Here is a 20667-nt window from a genome sequence, read left to right on the forward strand (position 1 = left end):
GGTTCAGCTCAGGGCACCCAGTTCTTCTGCCTTCAAACCCACAGAAATGTGTAGCAGGTTCGGGTTTTTTTTGTTTGTTTGTTTCATTTGTTTTTTGACTCGGTAGTGATAACGCTGCCTGCAAGGTGCCCGTCTTGAGAAAGAAAGGAGTTGCTGTTTTAAACTCTGCAGGTCAAGATGAGAAATCGAGGTTTCAGTTCTGCAATGAAAGGAAGATGATCTGTGTAAACCCGAAGATACCATTCTGCAAGAGAAAAGCTGCTCTCTTTGCTGTGCGAGGGAGGTGCTAAGTCAGAATATAAAGGTGAGGATGAGGGAAATCCAGAGAAGGTTCTGCTGGGTTGCCACTAGCCCAGGGGTTGCTGCCAGGCAAAGCAGATGGTCTCGATGCTGCAGCATCGTACAGCTGTGTGCATCTTGGATCAGAATGCACATAGAAGGAGAAAGCTGAATGGAACAGGAGGGTTTTTTTTATCAACATGCGCTTCATACATCTTTAAAAACTACTGTAGTACAGAAAACGTGCAAATAGTTGTGGCCATCTACACGAAGCACATAACTAGGTACAGCTTTTCATTGATTTTTCCTGCAAGCAGATCTGTAAAGGAGGGACTTCTGTACGAAATCACACAATACAATTTTGGCATGTTTGCCCCATACAGTTGAAAACCCCCATTTTCAGTTCCAATGGAACAACAATCTTAATTAAAAGCACTTTATGATTTTTAAAACAACCGAATACTTATAAATTTTGTGCTGCCTCATGGGAAAAAGATGGAAAATAGTTTAGAGTTGAGGACTATTATTATCGTTCTTGCTTTCAACTCTCATTAAAGTCTTGTGACAAAACAGGGTTTTACCACAAAGAAAGAAGGCTCCAAGATGAGAGGGAGAGAATTCGAATCAAGAAGTGATGTAGAAATAAAAGTGCAAAAGCATTGCAGGGGAGCTTAGGAGGCAGAGTAACAACATGTGCTGGTTATCTTGATCTAAGGTCCCTCTGCATCCAAACCAAACCCGTGGATTCAGATTCTTTTAACTGCTGAAAGATTCAGAAACGAGATGGTGCAAGTCATAATGCATGTTCAGAGTTTAATTTTGCAAGTTTCCCCTAGCTTTTGACTTACAAGAATTCTGCAGTCGGACATTGGCTTTCAATTTGACTTTGGCATGGTGTCATTTGGCTCTTGCAGACTAGTGATCTGCTCACATTTATTGTAAATAATGACTAGAAATCTAACCTACAAACTAGACTGTTCAAATAACTTCTGGAAAGGCTCGTTTCCTTCACTTTCCCCAACCTCCTTAAGACATTTTGTCTTATGGGATTTGTTTGCAATCTACTAGCTGAAGCTCTGAGGCAAGTTTGCCAGATCTGGGGCTGCATCATCGTCCTGCACATCTGGAAGTGGTTTATGGGCTCTCATTCCTTGTGCGGCGTCTGGACTCTGTGCTATTCCTCAGCAGCAGAGAAAGAAAAGAAAACCAGCACAACTCCAAAATAAACTTTGAAGAGTTTGAAAAAGGAACTGAATCTTAAAACTGTTACGGTGCCCTATAAGGCCCTTGCGTGGGGGACTTCAAAGGAGAATGATGGTCAAGGAAGCTTTGGCAAGAGTGTTTACAGCTGTGGGCTATCTAGGATCCAAGTAAATAGCTCCGCAGCTCTTCAGGAGAGAGAAGTCCCGAATACTGTGCTGCTTTGGAGAGGTAAAAAGACTAATTAAGTAGGAAATATCTGAGCAGTAATGTCACTGTTTCTGAGCTTTCCCTTCTGCAGCCCCTCATTTTGTTGCAGGATTTGGCAATTGAGTTAGGGACTGCCAGGTTCCAGGAACTAATGTCTACAGTCAGGAAAATATGAGTAAATATTTGCAGGGGAACAAATACTCCTCTCCTTAAAAATCAGTGGGTACTCTGTCTGAGTTTCTGAGGTTTAGGAATGCTGTAGTTTCACAATTCAAACTTGTACAAGAGTGCCTAAAATTGGATTTTTAAGTTTAAAATGTGGTTTAGATTATCTTGATTTAATAATTTCTGAAGATATAATGAAGCAGTGGCTATACAACTTTCATCTTGCAAATAATTGTTTGTGACTATTGTGACAATTGTTAACTGAAAGATAGTAGTCAGGTCTGTGGAAATTGGTGGAAGGTTGCTATTGGGGGGGTTAGATAGTTGCTGCAAGAGTGTAGGGGGTTCTGTTGTCTCCCTGCTTACCTAAACTAATAAACTTTTTAAATGGATGAGAAGACAATATTTGTGTGTACTGTGTGATAGAAGGGCTTTCTCAGCAGCGTGGGGTTTTTTTCTGACTGATAAGCTTGATTTCCTCTCTGTGTAGATGAATGCCACATGAAGAGACCGCACTGCTGGAACGTAGATAAGTATTGCAGGACGTTCAGAAATACTCCTTTCTCACTATGATCTAGTCGTCTATTGGGACCTAAATAAATGCAAATTTAAGTGGTTTGCAAACAAAGCCACGTCTTAGCTTTATTTATATTTTATTGTAATTTAACTTGTTAGTCGAAGTAGAGACTAATTTAATTGGGTAGCGCCTCAGCTTAAGTGCTAACCAATGAGAGGCAGTCAGTTCTGTGACTCAGGTTTCAAGAATTCTTGCTGTTCCAAGACTCAGAATGAGCTTAATTTTTATATGTGCACAGAAACTTATACATTCTTATCTGTAATGTAATGTGTCCCTGTCTGTATGTATGGAAATAGGAAAAATTGGTTTCTGTTCCAGATACAGCTACTATAGTGTAAAGGTTAGATTACAGAATTGTTATTTCCCCCTCTGTCCAAACTTCTGGTGCAGTTTTTTACTGGGTTTTTATTTGGTTTGTTGCGGGTTGTTTTGGTTTTTTTTTTTCATAAACAGTAGCTTTGGGTCCAGAATTCAATCGAACATTTTATTTCACATAATCCTGTATTATAGGGATTATGTTCTGTCTTCTCAGGCATAAAGTCATGGCCAGTTTCAGGCCTGGTGTAGAAGTACAATTTTAAGGAAGTCTACCTCATTTTCTTCAGTTATTACGAATAATGTGCTTAAATACAAGCTGCATTACATAAACCTCCCCCTTACTGTTTGCAGAAAGATGCTGCAGTTTCAAATATTTTCACTGTTGCTCTGAGATTTTCTGAGTGTCTGAAAGACACTGCTCCAGTATAAGATTCCCATATGTTTGGGAACTTACTCCAGCAAGAGATTAGTATTTGTGATTGTTATTATGTTTTAGGTGGGATCAGAGATGAATGTAAATGTATTTACAAATTGTATGTGGGTGTTTGTCCCATATGGGACAAGGTAGCAGATGAGCTACATATGTACAAACCCAAGATTTATTTTAAATAGCAAAGGATCTTAACATTTAGACTAAAAAGGTATAAATTGGCTAGTATGAGTGTTAGGATATTAGGGTAGAAAAATAGGGTATTAGGACCACAAAGCAAGTAGGTACCTTAATAAAATACACAAATAACTGACTAGTCAATAGCTATTACACAAAGGGTAATTGTTTTAGTGCTAGCCACTTTATTAATAGATCTTACACTAGATCTAGAACAATGATTAAAATAATACCTAGACAATGGGACAAGACAGTTAGTGCAATCTTTCTCTTATATTTAAAGGGATCCTAAAGTATTGAAGTTCCAAAGCCAAATATGTCCTTCTAGAAAATCTGTATTGACAGAATCATGAGATTGTCAGAGTTGGAACAGTCCTCTAGAGATCATCTAGTCCAACTCTCCTGCTAAAACAGTATCACCTAGAGCACATTACATAGGACTGCATCTAGATGGGTGCAAAACTGCCTTTAATATTTAAAACTAGTTAATGAAGATGTGAATAAGAATTCATATATAGAGATTTGATACTTCTTACCCTTTATTTGGCTATGGCTGGGTGTCCCTTTCTCTTAAGGTCTTGAGGAGTAGCCACTTGAGCCGGCATCCCTGCTGGAGGGGAGAAGTTACAGCACATCTTCTAGGGAAAGTGTACAGGATTCTCCCCATCAAAGATGGGACTAGGCTTTTATAGAATAAAGTGATTGGCTGCTGTCATTTAACTACTTAGCCATACCTCCAAAATCTTCTCTTGGGGAACAAAAGGGTAAACAAGGGAAAAATGAAGAAAGCCTTTTCCCTCATTGAACAAATTATTTAATTTATCTTTCCATTCTTGTTTGGTTTCTGTTTGGCCTAGCTGGAGCCAGCTGGGCTCAGTGTTTTTCCAAACAGGAGAGCAGCTATTGCCACAGACATAATTTTGGCCTTCTACTGGTATTTTCAAGTTTGTTACCATTTCAGAGTTTATTATGCCCTTTCTTTTCTCAAGAGAACCCTTCAGCTCCAGGCCAGGGGCAGTGAAACTGAGAGACAGAGAGAAATTGAATCACAAAGGGAAACTGAGGCAGGCACACTGAGGTAGAGCATCCTACTACAGTGTGGTATTAGTTTTAGCCCAGTTATTTGTTCCCAAAAAGTTTTTCACAAAGACAGTTCAGTTTTACTTTTACCAGGTCAACAGTAAAATTTGATGATGCAGAAACTTGTTCCTGGAGCAGCTATTATTCACTGCTGGTATTAATGATTTTTCTTTTTTTTTTTCCCCTTTTTTTTGGTTTTTATTTTACCGCAGGTCACAGTTCTCATCCAACAGGACACATGGCTCTTTTAAAGAAAAGTAAGAGAGATTAAGAACATTTGACATACACATTTTTTTGAAAGAGGACAGAAATGTCAAATGGAATTTCTCATGCAACTGTTGTCACAGTTGGGTGCAAATTTATAGTTCTGTTTTTGCTAAATTATGCTTAACTTCAAGTATATAAATAAGCCTTTTCCTGTTAATTAAGTCAGATAGGTACAGCCATAAATCCCATTAATAAAAAATTTCTCAGTGCTTTACTGCGTGAGACTGAGGGTTTTGGAATTTCCCACTAAGAGTGCTGGTAGCTGCTGGTTTCATGTGGGTTGTGCCTAGAGTGCTTTGATTTTTTTACAGAACTTTGCACATTAATGCTGTACACTCACAGCTGATGTGTGGCCCCAAGTAATTTAGGGCTCTCATCAGCTGTCAGGGTCAGTGACTGAAAATGGATCTGTAATGTGCCTTCAGTTATGCACCCAACATTTCTCTGAAGTCAATGGACAGTTTCCTTAGCTGGTTTAAATCAGTGCAGATTCAGTGATGTATATTTACGAATTTCAATTTATTCTCACACCCAGTTCTGGCTCGTTGGCCCTTTTAATTGAAATTGTTCAAAACGTTGTTCCTGGTGCTCTTTTGTACACCCTAAATACCTTTTATGGAGGTGCAAAGGTAACAAAGTAGTTGGATACAAAAAACTCCCATCATCCAAGCAAGATGGTGATGAATTGCTTTGCTGTTGCACTCAGTGAACTGTCTCCCTAGCTACTCACGGTTTGTGTTGAATAACTTGTACAGGACATGTCTGGTAGGAACTGCAAATCAGAATATACAGTGAGGCATTTGCTATTGCATGCTTTGTTTCAATTTGACTAATTAAAGTAACTGTGTCAAAATGTTTACATATTTTCAAATACTTTGGAAGATTTCTGGTTTCAGTAGCATGCTGGGTTTGTTTTTCTGGTATTTTTAGAGTTCTGCTCAAATACACCTCGAAGATCTAAACATTGCAATGGAAAAAAATTCTCCTGTTTGAAGTTTTGTCTGGGAAGGATGGAGAAGGAAAGGGCTAGGTTAAAGAAAAATAACTCATGAAGTTTTGTGATGATAAACAGACAACTAGCTGAGAAAATAAAAGTTCCAGGCTCCTGGTAAAATTCAGAAATGTTAGTTTATATATATGGATAACACATATATGTTGAGAGTTCAATGATTTAGTGATCAAATTATCCATGAAAATCAGATAGATGGAAATGATTGTATTGGGAAAGAAATGTTATTATGTTTTTAACATAAACTTTTTATCTTGGTCAAATAATGAGAAAGGAGAACTTAATAAGCACAGCAAATACCGGTTATTGAGAGTGGTTCCTACAGAACATCTGTCATTCATTTAATTGCTAGCCATGTGTTAAATTGTGACAGATAAATACAAATTGGAAATTGGATATTTTTTTTTTTAAAGATAGTTGGGAATTAGCTATTATACTGATTGTTCACAAATTTTCCTTTTTATTTCAGTCAACCAGATCTTACTGTTACTTCTTGTCTTAACTGTGTGTGCCATTCTGTATAACAAAGTTCACCAAGTGCCATCTGCTTTAAAGAATGAAACAGGTAAATTATGTATACTTGTGTTTCATTTATGTTTTTGTTTTGTATTCCTTGTATCTTCATTCTTCTTATTGAATCCTGTTTGCTCTACAGTAGATGAGCTACTCACACTGTTGCATATGATCTAGGATGCAGAATTATTTGCTTCTGAATTACTTGAATAAAATAGTAGTAGATTGATAGTAATGACTAAGAATTTTTATCCAGATATCACTGGTATAGAGGGAAGCTGGAGTATATTCTTATTTTTGTGCTTAATGGTGTTGGAGTTGTTGAGTTATAATAAACTTTGATCACAACTTGCCCTTTTGGGAACATGCTTGGCCTACCTGTTCAGTTCAGATAGATTGTCAAATCTTGATGTCATTTACAGCAGTTTTTTCCTGACATTTTTATAGTGGCAGAAAGCTGGTAGAGTTGATACAGTTGGACTGGTATGAAATGTTTACACTAATAACTTATTCACTGTTCCCAAGATAAACAAACTCCATGTTGGTATGAACTATTTTTTTCCCCAGTATATTTTTGTTGGGGCTGTAATGAGTTTAATGGTTGTGTTTTAAGCAGTATAAATATATCCATATAAGTTCTGTAAGTTAATCAATGCTAGGGTTAAAAATATTCCTTAGCAGTAATGTGAATGGATTCTATTGTTTAGAATTTTTTTCCTTCTGTCATTAGCATCTTCTGATGTACAAAATTTTGCACTCTTCTTTCTAGCTTGCTTCCCAAAGACATAAAGCTCATGCAGTTGCACCATCCCTTCCGCTTCATTCCTTTGATAATTTTGGAATCTATTGTTCAATTTGTACTAAACATAACTGAGAAATAAGTCTCAAAGATATTCAGACTTCTTCAGGTTTCATGAGACTAAGCAGCTACGTGGAGAATGAGCTGGATTGTGCCCCTGCCAAGAATGCCAATAAATGTGTTATATGTACTGTTTGGAGGCACCCAACAGCCCAGCCAACCTGCATGTAGTTCTGGATTAGTAGCAGTTCATGCTTTGTGACTTGTAGGATTTGGTAAGGAAATGGGGTGATTGTGGTAAGATTCCACTGCTTATGGAACTACATGCTTTTATTCCTGTCATCCAGATCTGATAGGAAAATATTCATTATCTTCTTTTATAATGTACAATTTTGTTACTTGCAGTTGATTTGGAGAGTCCTGAGGAAATGGAAGAAGAAATCCCAGTCGTAATCTGCGCTGCTGCGGGCAGAATGGGTGCAGCTGTGGCAGCAATCAGTAGCATCTACAGCAACACGGAGGCTAATGTTCTCTTCTACATTGTTGGGCTGAAGACCACCATCCCACATATCCAGTATGTACCAGCCTTATTTTGTTTTATGCTGTAGTTAGGATTAGATTGCTCTCTTAGCTTGGGTGTAGATTTCGCAGGATTTTTCAGGGAAACGTTTCTGCCTTTTATTTAAGTAGTGCTGTTGGTAGCAGTCCCCAGGATTCTCTGTGTTAAGAAAAAAGGACTGTTCTGCCCTAGGCAAGGCACTGGCTGGTGTGAAGGGGTGTGAAACAGCCAGATCATTCCCATCCCTGTGCCTCTTTTGTATATTGGCTGCAGAAGAGTTTGTAGTAAGGTAAGTATATAGGGGGTAGCTTGTCATGACCCCACTTTGTGGCACTGCACTTACGTCTCATCTGGTGCTGTGTCTTAAGCTTCAGTGTAGAAAAAGTTGCTGTTTAAAGCTAATTTCAAGTAAGAGGGTGTATTAAAGGTAGTAAATGGAGACCCAAAGAAGCATTTTTGTATGTTGAAATTTATAAATATTGTCTAAAAGAGGGGGAAGATATGAAACAAAATTAAAGCAGATTTCTTAGCAGTTCTCACCTCTGGCTACTGAACTTCTGTAGCCCTTATACCCATGGTTTGTGTCAAAGTGAAACGATGCACCGAGTGGGGTTCCACAGGGAGTTTTTCCCATCCAGTTGATCAGTAACATGGTAATAGAGTGGAGAATGTTTTTTATGAATCTGCAATTGGCATGAAGCTGGAAAAGAGACAGTAGATATATTGAGGAACGGGACAAGAGCTGAAGAGAAACTCTGCATGATGAATTGGAAAAATTAACTTTAAATGTGACAAAATTCATTAGAAGTAATGACAAGATAATACAAGTGGGAATAGCTGATTGTATTGGCTTAGGATGAAGCAGGCGTTTGTTAAACTGCATTTGGAAAACTACAGAATTATGAGTGATTAATGAGTCCGCTGATTTAGAAAACAAAACAAACAAAACCAAAACAAACCAACAAAAACTATAACAACAAAAAACCCACAACCAAAAAAAGGGATGCATCATAGTGGACATATATGTTCACATATATGACCACAAGAGATGAGGAAACTTTTCTAGCCTTGCAGAAACAATTAATGTGTCAGAAAAAATGTGGTGTGTAGTTTTAGGTGCCTTCAGGAAGGATTTTAGAAGTGTCACCGTTTGACTCAGGTCCGACAACAATGCTCTTGATCCCCTCCCCCCCTCACCCAGGTAGGGAAGGAGAGAGAGAAAAAGAGAGAGACTTGGCTGGATTGAAAACTAAACTACACAGCTTTAATTAAAACACTAGTGAATGATACAAGAAAATATATACAATTATATACAGATATATTCAGGTATGGGCAAAAGCCTCTTGCCTCCTCCCATCCCAGCAACTCCCACAGCACTTCCCTGAACTGGGAAGAGTCCTGAGGAATCCCGGAGCTGCTGCTGGAGAAAGCAGAGAGTTATGGGGGTCACGAGAGATCAAGCCTGAGGATCGACGGTGATGGATGAACAGAGTCCTCCCTGGACGCCGGCCATGGACGGAAGAGAAGGGAAGAAGAAGAAGGAAGGAAGTTGTCTTCTGTGATCTCTGACCTTCCTTTGAGCTTACGTAGATATATGGAATGGAATATCTTTGGCCAATTTTGCTGTCTGTCTAACTCAGCCTCCTACGGGGGGGTCACAGATCTCCCCGTAGTGTCTGAGCCGGCAGAGTGCAGGTGCAGCCTTGAAGCCTCAGTAGTTAGAAAAACATTCCACTGTCTTATCAGCCTAGCAGAACATACTGTTGCTAGTTACAAGAAAGCTTACTGAACGAAAAAAAAATCAGTAAAAAGAAAAATTGGCTTCATCCTGGCTCAAACCAGGACAAGAAGAGAGGTCAGAGGGGAACAGCAAGCAATAGAGTAATGAAGTCTGGCAAAATAATGAAAAATTAGGCTAGTCTAAAGAAAATATAGTTAGGAGGTGATGTGGCCCTAAACAGACTGCCCAGGGCAGTGGTGGAGTCACCATCCCTGGAAGCAGACATAATACTTAGGGATATGGTTTAGTTAAGGACTTGTCAGTGTTACATTGAAGGTTGGACTCAGTGATCCTAAAGGTCTTTTCCAACCAGGGTGATTCTGTGATTTATCTGGAAGGAGGTAAAACTGTAAAAGGGAGAAAAGTATCCTCTGCTTTAAAAGCATAGCAGATAGGATAAGAAAAAATGGTCTTTAACTGTTGCAAGGAAGCCCAGAAAAATAGCATTTGTATGGGCAACATGTGGAGTCTCTTCTGGCAGTGGTGTGGGGTGTTTTGCTTTGTTGGGGTTTTTTGGGGTGATGTTTTCTGGTTTGTTTGTTTTTCTTTTGGGCTTGTTGTTTTTGTTGTTGTGGATTTGTTTGGGTTTTGTTGTTTTTGGGGTTTTTTTTGTTCTTTTTTCTCTTCTTTCTTTAATAATGGGTTAAACAAATGTCTGTGTGCAATAGCTGTACATATGGGATTCTCTCTTGGAATAGAATAGATCAAGTGAACTTCCAAGGTCCCTTATTATCCTGTGAATCTGTGAACTGAATACTGGAAGTGCTTGCCATACACTCAGTATTTCTTTTATCACTTGTTTTTTTATCACAGCAAATGGATTGAGAATTCTAAACTGAAAGAAATAAAGTTTCAGGTTGTGGAATTCAACCCTATGGTACTAAAAGGAAAAATCAGACAAGATGCATCACGTCCTGAGCTACTGCAGCCTGTGAGTAAAGGAACATGGCATAACAAATTTTCAGGGGTTTTAAAGCATATGATAGGCTTTACAATGTCCTAGATCTCTGCTTCATTACACAGGAGGGTATAAGCTAGAGAAGCCACATCATGTCCAAGTGCTAAATTCTCACTCAAGAAGGAAACGTGCACTATAGCAGTCTTCTTGCAACTTGTCCATCTTTCTGGGACCTCATTATTTGGTGGCATAAACTTAGTAATTTCCATTCCAGCCATGTGAGCTGTCCCACCATGTCTGTAATTGCCACCAGATCATAACCCTTAGACTGCACACAGACCTCTAGCTCCTCCTGTTTATTCCCCATGCTGCCTGCATTGGTGTGCAGGCATTTCAGGGAGCGAGCTGAGCGTGCTGGTGGCACCCTTGGGAGGTGGGAGGCCTTCTGGTCTTCATTAATACTAGAACAATGCCTCACTAGTTCAAACCCAGCTACAACCCCCTCCCACTTCCAATCTAGTTTAAAGCTCTAGTTTAAAGCTCTCATCATGCCACAGGACAAATCAGTAGTTTTCCCTTATCCTAAATGCTATGTGCAGTCTTTGTCCCCTTATCTGAAAAATTTGTAGCACCACCAGAAATATTCAGTCTGTTCAGAATGTTTATTCTTGCTGTCTCTCTCTGAGCCTTTGGCATTTCTAATACATGGAAAAGAGTTCATGCAAGCAATCAGTGGGTTAAAGCTGTTAAGCCTGGAAATGTGACTTCTATTGTCAAAATAGTAGACTTCTGCAGAACTGAGTGGCATGGAGGACTGGATGAGGGATGGTTGCTCATTGTCTCTTCCAAAGCAAGAACTAATGGCCATTAGATTAAATTAGTAGGAGTCACAGTTAGAACAAACAAAAAGAAATGCTGCATGTTTTTCATGCCTTGAGTGCTAAACCTCTAGAATTGTTTGTTGAAAGGTCTTGTGAATTTAAACATTTACAGGGATTCAGTGAGGACTGCAGTTCATATTTAGACAGATCACATCCAGTTCAGGAAATCCCTTGAGCTGAAAGCTAGGAGAATACTGTATGCTTGCTCAGTTGTTATTTTTCACTGAGCAACTGCTTAGACCACTCTGAAGGCAGGTGTTGGGTAAAATGGTCTGAATCAGCATGGTTGTTCTTTCATTCTCATTCCCCTTTTCTTTTGCTGTAGAAGTTGTTATCTCAAATCTACCCTGCCAGTCAAATAATTCCTATAGGGAGGAACAATGACACTATTAAATTTGGAGTGTTTTGTATAGTGTATGCTGTAAAAATGCATTAGGAAGACAATTGCCGGCAGGTTCAAGAAGATGATCCTTCATTACTCTGCACTTGTGAGGCTGCATCTGGAGCATAGTATCCAATTCAGAGCTGCCCAGTACAGGAAAGTTATTAACTTATTGTGGCAAGTCCAACACAGGGCTGCAAAAATTATTAAGGGACTGGAGAATCCTTTATATGAGGAGAGGCTGAAACAGCTGAGGCTGTTCAGCCTGGAGAAGAGAGGCTTAGGAAGATCTTGTCAATGTATATAAATATCCAAGGAGAGGGACCAAAGGCAATGGGTGAAAATAAAATAAATTAAATTCCCTATAGACACAAGAACAAACTTTTTTCTTATGCACAAAGTAGTCAAACACTGGAGCAAGTTACTCAGAGAGGCTGTTGAAACTGCTTCTGTGGAGATATTCTAATCCAAGTGGGCATGCTCCTTGGCAGCCAGCTTGGGTGGACCCTGCTTGAGAAGGGCTGGACAAGGTGATCTCAAAAGTACACCTTCCAACCTAATAATTCAGTGATTCTGTGAAGAAGCAACTGTTTTGGGTTGTTTGGTAGGGGATCATAGCAAATAAAATAGTGATAAACAATAAAAAAATGGGTTCAAAATACTTGTAAGGATGCTGGTAAAGCTGGGGAGGAGAAAGAAAATGATTGGTGTCTAGTTCTCAATGAAGAGAGAAATAAAACTGATTGTTAATAGAGACAGAACTGTGAGACTACTAGATGAAATAGCTTTACCATTTAGTCTTTATCTTTTTTTCTGTTTAATAGCTGAACTTCGTTCGATTTTATCTTCCTTTGCTTATCCAGAAACATGAGAAAGTAATATATTTGGATGATGATATCATTGTTCAAGGTAAGCTATCATCCAAAAAGCATCTTCTAGGAGTATTAAAATGACAGTCATTTGGAAATATGAGCTAAGGTGGTTTCTAGGAGTGTTGAGCTCAGGAAAACAACATATAATCTGTTTGTTTATTTAAAGGAGAATCTGAAGAATTTCTCTCCATATATATTTGGAATAATTGATTTTGATCAGAAATGTACGTATGGGTTTCATTTTAATTGAATCTGGTCAATTGCTGAAAGATATAATGCTTAGATGCTGCAATATTTATTATGAAGTCTGTGATGTACATTTCCTGCTATGATTTGAATTCCCGCAGATGCTACCAGTTCCTTACCTAGGATAGCTGTTTTTAAGAGCAAGAGCAGTTCACTCAAACAAGAGGGTTAAAATTCCAAACATGCAAAATGCAATTGTGAGAACCTGCAGCTGAGAATTCATAGCACTTTGCAGAGTCACAATCAAAGATTTCAGAGATTTCAGATTTTCCTAAACAAATGGGAGCAACTGAAGACATTCAAATCCTGAAAAATCTTTTTTTTTTCATACTAAGAAATATAATTAGAGGAACAGTTATTTTTTTTCTTCTCATTTGTTTACCAGTGTTATCTCTGCTTTTTTGATTTGTTGTTCTTCCTGTTGATCTGCAACAGCACTATCTAACTCTCAGAAAGGTTCTTAAAGTCATAATTTATGTTCCAGTTTCGTAAGCAATTTAAGCTGTGCCCACCACCGCCCCTTCATCCCTTCTTGCACCTACACATGCGTTCACCAGAAATGTGATTAGTTTTAGCCTGAATTTGTTCTCTGGTCTGAGTCAAGGCAGTGTGGCTAGGAAAGAAGAGGAAGTAGGGCTTTCTCTTTCATTAGGGGTGTGAGCTTATGCCAGCTGGTAGCATTTCTGGAGCTGCAGGATAAAGGTGTGGTTTCACATTAGAGCTTATGGTGGGCTGCTGCTGGTGAAGTGGCTTCTCCTGTCACAGAATCACAGAATCTTAGGGTTTGGAGGGGACCTTGAAAGATGTAGTCCAACCCCCCTGCCACAGCAGGATCACCTACAGCACATCACACAGGAACATGTCCAGGCGAGTTTTGAATGTCTCCAGTGAAGGAGAATCCACAGCCTCTCTGGGCAGCCTGTTCCAGTGCTCTGTCACTCTCACAGTGAAAAAGTTTTTTCTCATGTTTACGTCGAACCTCCTATGCTCCACTTTCACCCACTGCCCCCTGTTCTAGCGCTGGACGTCACTGAAAAAAGCCTGGCTCTGTCCTCCAGACTCCCCCCTTAATATATTTGGAAACATTGATGAGATTGCCCTCAGTTTTCTCTTCTTCAAGCTGAAGAGACCCAGCTCCCTCAGCCTTTCCTCAGCTGTCCCCAGGCAGCTCCTGTTACTTGAATCATATCTACAGCTGAGCAGCTGCAGAATAAGCTGATCCAGCTGATTGACCTGGCAGAAGACTAGCAGAACAACAACAACAAAAAAAACAACCCCAAAACTTTTTTTATTTCCCTTCACTTCAGTCAGCCTAACTGCTCACCCTTGGGCCATGTGATCATAGGCCCCAGAAGAGGGCAACAAAAATGGACGTGTGGGAGTGAGGCAGAGAAAGTGAGTCTGTTCTGGCAGCCACTCCCCATGGCTTAGTTGCAATGTGAAACTGCTCTTTGTCAGATGTTTCAGGAATGGGAGTGATTGAGACTTCTGGCAGAGTAAGAAGGGAATGGGGTTTTTCAAGGTTTAATTTTGGGATGGTTTAATTGTTGGTCTTTGGTTTCTGCAAAGCAGAAACTTGGGAGTGTCAGCCCAAAACTGGGCTGTTGTTTGTTGTTTTTTTTCCCTTTTTCTGCTTTTCTCTTGAAAAGTAGGAAAGAGAAAAAGAAGAAAATGCCTAGTAGGGTACATTGATCTTCAACAATTAAGTGCCCATTATTTCATATTCTGTTTTTTTTAGTTATGAGTTCTAACCCAAATTTTCCAGCCAGCTGATGAATTCAGACAAAGAAATACTCTCTGCTTATTTCAGAAACAGTAGTTTCACTCTTCATGGTATGGGGGATGTTTTTTGTCACTAGTCTTTTAATGAGCTGACTTCAGGCTACTGAGCCATAGGTGGCCTTCCAATATAATTCCTCTAACTTGTGATCCACCCTTGCCCAGCAACAAAGCTGCAAGCTGTAGGGCGTTAGGATGCAGATTCACTCATTTGCTGTGGCATCACAGTGCTTCCCACCCACCCTGAAATCTTCTGGTGCATTAAGGATACCTGCTGGTCGGTGGATGAGTGAAATGCCATGCATTATATTATTTCTCTCTGTCAGGAAGGAATTGGGTGGTATGTGAAGCCAGCAGGGATAGTGAAATTTGACAGGCATATTTCAACTGGCCAGTGCTAGGAATCCAGGTTATCTTACTATGAGGCATAAATACAACAACATCAGGAAAAAACTGATCCATGCAAGAGATTCAAGTGGTACTTTTGTGGGACCTGAAGAGGCTCAGAAAAACTGCCACTGCCTCCTTCTCCAAAGGCAGGCATTATGAATGCATAACTTTGGAACCAAGCCTTTTAACAGTGTAATAGGCTTCTGCTGTAGCTGATTTGGTACATTCAGACCAAAAGGTGGATGTATTGAATACTGGTGATAATATCTAAGGATAGACATGCAAGTACAGGATTCAAATTTGAGAAATGTCCCTCATTACAAAATTTAGCCTTCATTAATATCTGGGCTATACTCTAAAACTGGAATGTTCAAAACCACAAGTTATCCTAGCAACTCTGTAGGTATTTAAAAGAAATGCACATATAGTGCTTAGCAATATGATTTAAGCACTGAATGGGTAAATTAGGTTATGGTTGGGGGATTTAGGTTATGGTTGGACTTGATGATCTTCACGGTTCCTTCCAACCAGAATGATTCTATGATTCTGAGTAAGTTTCTTCTTATGCTTTTGACCTTTCTGCAAGCAGGTGACATCCAGGAACTCTACGACACTAAGTTAGCTCCTGGACATGCTGCAGCTTTTTCAGATGATTGTGATCTGCCTTCTACACATGAAATCGTTAGAAGTGTAGGGATGCAGGTGAGATGTAATTTTTGAATTCTAATCAGGGATGTCTTTACTGACAAATGTAAGAGGATTTAATGCATTTTTCTCTGAAGTAAAAGTTGTTTTTTTTGATAGTTTTATAATAGTTTTACTAGTAATTAGGAACTGCTTTTTGTAGTAACTCTGTAATGTTATGCAGTTATTTCCTGTAGTAATTTAAATATCTATTGTTCTTTGGATTGTACTAAATTATCTTTTTTATTTTGCTATCAGTAGATCATGAACACTTGTGGAACATCTAATGAAGACACAATATATTTGTGTTAGTCAAATTTGGAATGAAACTCAGGAAGCAGGTTTAAAGGCTAATTCCTGGGCTGAGTTCCACAACATTGTCAATGAGTCCCTCTAGCATGACAGCTGTACAAGGCCTGATGCTACATCACTTAGAGTAAGCTACAGAAAGACAAATACATGGTGAGGGAAGAGCCTTATCAAACTTGCATTAAACAATATGTGGAAAAGGTAATTCAGTAGCTGGAGGTATCCTGCCTTTCAGTCTTGTATCCTGTGGAAATCAAGATAGGTAGTCATCACCTAGAAATACAACTCGGGGCATGTGCATTTAGTCTCAATATCAGTGATAGAGAGAGGCACGTAGTTATCTTCATAGGGAGAAACATACTTTTTGTGTCTTAGAACACGTACATGGGATTCCTGGACTACAGAAAACAAGCAATTAGAGATCTTGGCATCAGCCCCAGCACCTGCTCCTTTAATCCTGGAGTAATTGTCGCTAACATGACTGAATGGAAACATCAGCGGATTACCAAGCAGTTGGAAAAGTGGATGCAAAGAAATGTAGAGTACGTATGGAAATACGGCTTTGTGCTTTACTTTTAATACTCAGTTTAAAGTTTAATTTTCTGTTTAAAAGGCCTTAACAGTTTTGAACTCCAAGCAGTCTTCCTTTGAGATCTCATAAAATGAAGTGACTCATGTTCCAGAATTTCCATCTGCTTAAATCTCACCAGTTGTGTACCAGGAAAAGGCCAGCTGGAATTTAGGTTTGCATTTGATCACAAACCACATTTCATCCTGAGGGACAGTGAGAACATGTGGTTCTTGTTTTGGGTGAGAAACCTCACTTGGGATCAAACCACTTGGAATCTTCCCCTCCTGAGGCTGTCTTAAAGGAGGAGGAATGTTCCCTTGTTTGTGTGGAGTCGTTTTATTGTAATATCAGCCAAAGTATAGCTGGACACTGTATTTCTTAAATCACAATAGAAAACATCTATTTTTCTAAAGATCAATGGCATTTGACATTAAAGATCTCTTTTTGGCATCGACCATAAATAAGTTCTGACACAGTGAGTCACTGTACATATTTTATACATTAGTTCACTGTTAACCTGTATTTGCAAACTTGACATGTACTTTCTTTCTCTGCAAAGGGTTAAATTTAAATTTAGTGAGACTAAAGGGAGACTGAATGGCTTGTGCTGTTGGCCTGTATCCATTACTTGTTAGTTTCAGAAATGAACAAAGAAACACAAATGATACCCGTGAAGGAATGAGAAGCCAAATGGTGCTTTTTCTTACTCTGCCTACAAAACGTGCCCTGACAACCTCCTGCTGTTTTTTTAAGAGTTTGAGAAAACTCAGTGAATCTTACTGCAAATTTCATCTAACAGTTGATTTTATACCTTAATAATAATGTCCCTTTTAACTAGATTTTGAAACAACAGTGAAATAAATTGTTTAGCAGTTGAAAACCAGTTTTGAGGGGAGGTTATGGGTTTGGTCTGTTGAGCGGCATTTTGGTTTTTTTTTTGTTCTGTATCCTCAAAGCAGCTCTCAGTGCTTCCCAACGTTTCCTCTCTGTTGGGCTGGCAGGTGGCACAGTGTCCTATAGCTGAGGTGACCTTGTCCATGTGCTGACAAGCCAGCCAGACCTTTGGCACACTTTGGCCAAACTGCTGCTCCCTCCTCATGCTACTTATAGTGTTGGGCTTTATCTAGCCCTGGATTTATCACTCTGTTCTGGGGAAATTGATAGTTGTTGGGTGTTAGTTTATATTTGAAGTTAATTGATGCAGTTAGTAATTCAGTACACTTTCTGAAGAAACCAGGTTCCTTTATGTTAGCAACTCTTTTTCTACTGTAAACTTTGTCAGCCTTGTAGTCTACAGGCGATGTGTTCCTGTTGGGTCTGACTCCCATTTTGCTTGGTAGCAACGATTTACTCAATGGGAATTGGAGTTGCACAAAAAAGTGATTAAGAGCACTAGGAAGGAGTATGCTGAAAACTGGCCTGTTCAAAAATATTTGGAATTTTGCCAGCATACTTTTCCAATTTTCTGACTTTTGTACTGAGGACTCTGAGATTTTGAACATTTTCTGACTATTTTTTTTTTTCCTTTTGCAGGGAAAACCTCTACAGCAGCACCCTTGGGGGAGGTGTGGCAACCTCTCCGATGTTGATTGTATTTCATGGCAAATATTCCACCATTAACCCCATGTGGCACATAAGGCATCTTGGTAAGTTTAACTTCCCACCATTTGCAGTTGAAACTAAAAGTGAACCAAGATTCCAATGCAGGACCTTACATTGCTTTACCTCAGTGCATTGCTTTGTATGTCAGATGCACAGCATGTAATCCTTGCTTCCCCTTTAGTCCTGCTTTCCTCAGGGTATGGCAGCATGGAGGCATTCCCCATGAGTGTCACTATGGAAATATTTTAACAGGTGAAGCAAACAAAATAGTTGCAACTCCACAAAAAACCCTGAAACTCTGATAGCCATTAAATTGGATTAAAAAAGGAAAACAACATATCAAGGACAAAGTTACATGGTTGAATACGAGCTAACCTGTATTGTCATAAACTATGGAAACCATGTATGAAAAATTTTAATACAGTGAGAGACTAAAAAAAAAATCAGACACACTTTCAGTAGGCACAGAGAAGGAAGATGGCACTGCTGATGTAGCAATAGAGGCATGAGGCTGAAAGAAGCTACTTTGATACAACTAGTTTTCTGTTATGAAGTGAAACCATACTTACTAGACTTCTTAAAATAAAACCACAACTGAATTTATCTCACTGTGTAGCATCTTTCATTACTAAAAAACAGATTTTTTTTTTTGTAATCTGTCCATTCAGGTTGGAGTCCTGACACCCGTTACTCAGAGCATTTTCTTCAAGAAGCTAAATTACTTCATTGGAATGGGAGATATAAACCTTGGGACTATCCCAGTGTTCACACTGATCTCTGGGAAAACTGGTTTATTCCTGACCCATCAGGGAAGTTCAAATTAACTCGTCCTGACAGCTGATACTGAAAACACTTAAATGCATCCATACACTCTGTTTTGCAGTATGCAGTAGTTTGAGATCCAGCATGTTGTATAATTAACTGATTTTAGAAAACTAAGTATTTGTTAAATGTATGAATAAATTATATGTGCTTATAGATGGAGAGGGAGGCTGGAGTGATAGTTACACAGTTCAGATTATTTTGAATGTCATGTGAGGTGAGGAACTGAGTTAATTTGACAATTAAGTATTCTCATTAAACGGTTACAGAGGTGAAATTTTGTGCCAGACTGTGTTTTAATGGAAGGTCTTCATAAACAAGACTCCAATGTCTGCTGGTAGAAAAATCTACAGAGGAAGTACTTGCAGTATTACATACCACGTGTTTTCAGTTGTCTAGCCCACATTTAAACTGCCCCAAGTGAAAATTTGAGTAGAGTTCTGTTGCACAGTGACTGTTCTGCAGTGTTCCTACTGTGTATGATTTACCCTGTAGTGCATTTTGACCCTGGGAGTGAGATGCAAAAGCACATTCTAAGACACTGCAATACAATTCCTGATTTTATTGTGAAACATTGATAGATTTAAGACAGGTTAAGAACTTCTGTATTACTGTAATGAAAAGAGCACCAGTTCAGAGGGAATACACATAGAATTGCAGTATTTAGTGAAACGGTCATGTACACTTTTCAGTATTTTATACCCAGATACCTTGTAGGTGACTCCCTTAAGAAGAGACCTTTCCCTTCCAATCACATGGGATAGCCTTGCAGTAGTTCCATCCTACTGTGCTACATACTCAGCAGTGCTAATTACATGCTTCTAGTTTTGCTGAAAAATAAAATTGAATTGTAACAAATCCCTGATGCAAGATACTTTGAGCACCTGCAGGAAAACATCCATGTAAACAACAATACATGATACAGTACACTTTAAATAACAGACAAGTCCTATACCTTTTTGACATTATACTGAACAGCTTTATGCTGAAGCTAATAAGCACAATCAGAACCATAATGCACATTGTCTTGATTTAAGATGCTCTGAATTAAGCCACATAATTTGGGAAGGAAACTGTAAACATCATGCCTGTCTCACACCAGGCTGACAGTGTGTGATCTCAGTGAGAGCTGTTACAGCAGGATTTGAATCTGCACTAACTAGTTACACTCAATGTATGACAACTGTCCCTGGCTGTGAGAAAAGGGTAAAACATACTGGTAGAGGAATCTCTGACCAGTGTGGATTGTAGATACTGTTTGTATCTATTTTTCAAGTATGTGAAGGACCTATTGTCATCAAAACTTCTAATGTTGTATTCAGCTTATTGCTTTTACTTCATCTCTTCCTCACATGATGAGGGAAAGATGATGATGGTTAGGCACAAGCATGGAATTTCATTTCTTTCTCAGTCACTAATGTTGGCCAAAAATGTGTATCGTGTAAGCAAGTTCCTCAGAACAGACCTATTGTTTCTGCAGCTGAAAATTTATTAATGGAACAGCTGCCCTCATTTAACTTAGTATTTTTCACTTCTAAGAAGAATATGGAGAACACTCTCCAAGGTCTAAAAGATTGAAGAGAAACTCAGTGTTAAAAACAGTTCAATGCAAACTGCTGTCACCCTCTTGCTAATTGTACCTGATGTAAACAACACAGCTGTACGTGGTTATTACAGGGAATATGGTCTTTCAATTCCCTGCAATGTAATCTGTTCAAAGGGGTTGTGGCCTGGTGAAGTCAGGTGAAGAAAATAACCACACAGAAATGACCCACAGTTTAAATTCAAGAATCTCTGTTGTTCGTTTTTGTTTGTTTGTCTCCTTAAGGAATTCCAGTTTTTTACATTAAAATTTAAGGTGGAAAGAG

General features: G+C 39.0%; 1 protein-coding gene across 1 annotated transcript; it reads left to right on the forward strand.

Annotated features, from left to right (window-relative positions):
- The first annotated feature begins 1439 nt into the window (after positions 1 to 1439).
- Positions 1440 to 19107, forward strand: GLT8D2 (glycosyltransferase 8 domain containing 2). The gene is made up of 10 exons (XM_010005796.1): positions 1440 to 1710; positions 4649 to 4693; positions 6182 to 6277; positions 7430 to 7598; positions 10177 to 10294; positions 12349 to 12433; positions 15401 to 15513; positions 16180 to 16346; positions 17909 to 18021; positions 18646 to 19107. Exons 2-10 carry the CDS (start codon positions 4675 to 4677, stop codon positions 18816 to 18818), a joined length of 1053 nt encoding a protein of 350 aa, XP_010004098.1. The 5' UTR covers positions 1440 to 1710; positions 4649 to 4674; the 3' UTR covers positions 18819 to 19107.
- The last annotated feature ends 1560 nt before the right edge of the window (positions 19108 to 20667 follow it).

The sequence above is a fragment of the Chaetura pelagica genome, unplaced genomic scaffold (genome assembly GCF_000747805.2).
Source record: "Chaetura pelagica isolate M959 unplaced genomic scaffold, ChaPel_1.0 scaffold79, whole genome shotgun sequence".
In the NCBI taxonomy this organism is placed as follows: Eukaryota; Metazoa; Chordata; class Aves; order Apodiformes; family Apodidae; genus Chaetura; species Chaetura pelagica.

Coding starts and splice junctions, on each gene's coding strand:
- GLT8D2 (XM_010005796.1), top strand. Junction 10,295..12,348: donor GTCCTGAGCTACTGCAGCCT/GTGAGTAAAGGA, acceptor TCTGTTTAATAG/CTGAACTTCGTTCGATTTTA. Junction 15,514..16,179: donor TTAGAAGTGTAGGGATGCAG/GTGAGATGTAAT, acceptor TTTGTGTCTTAG/AACACGTACATGGGATTCCT.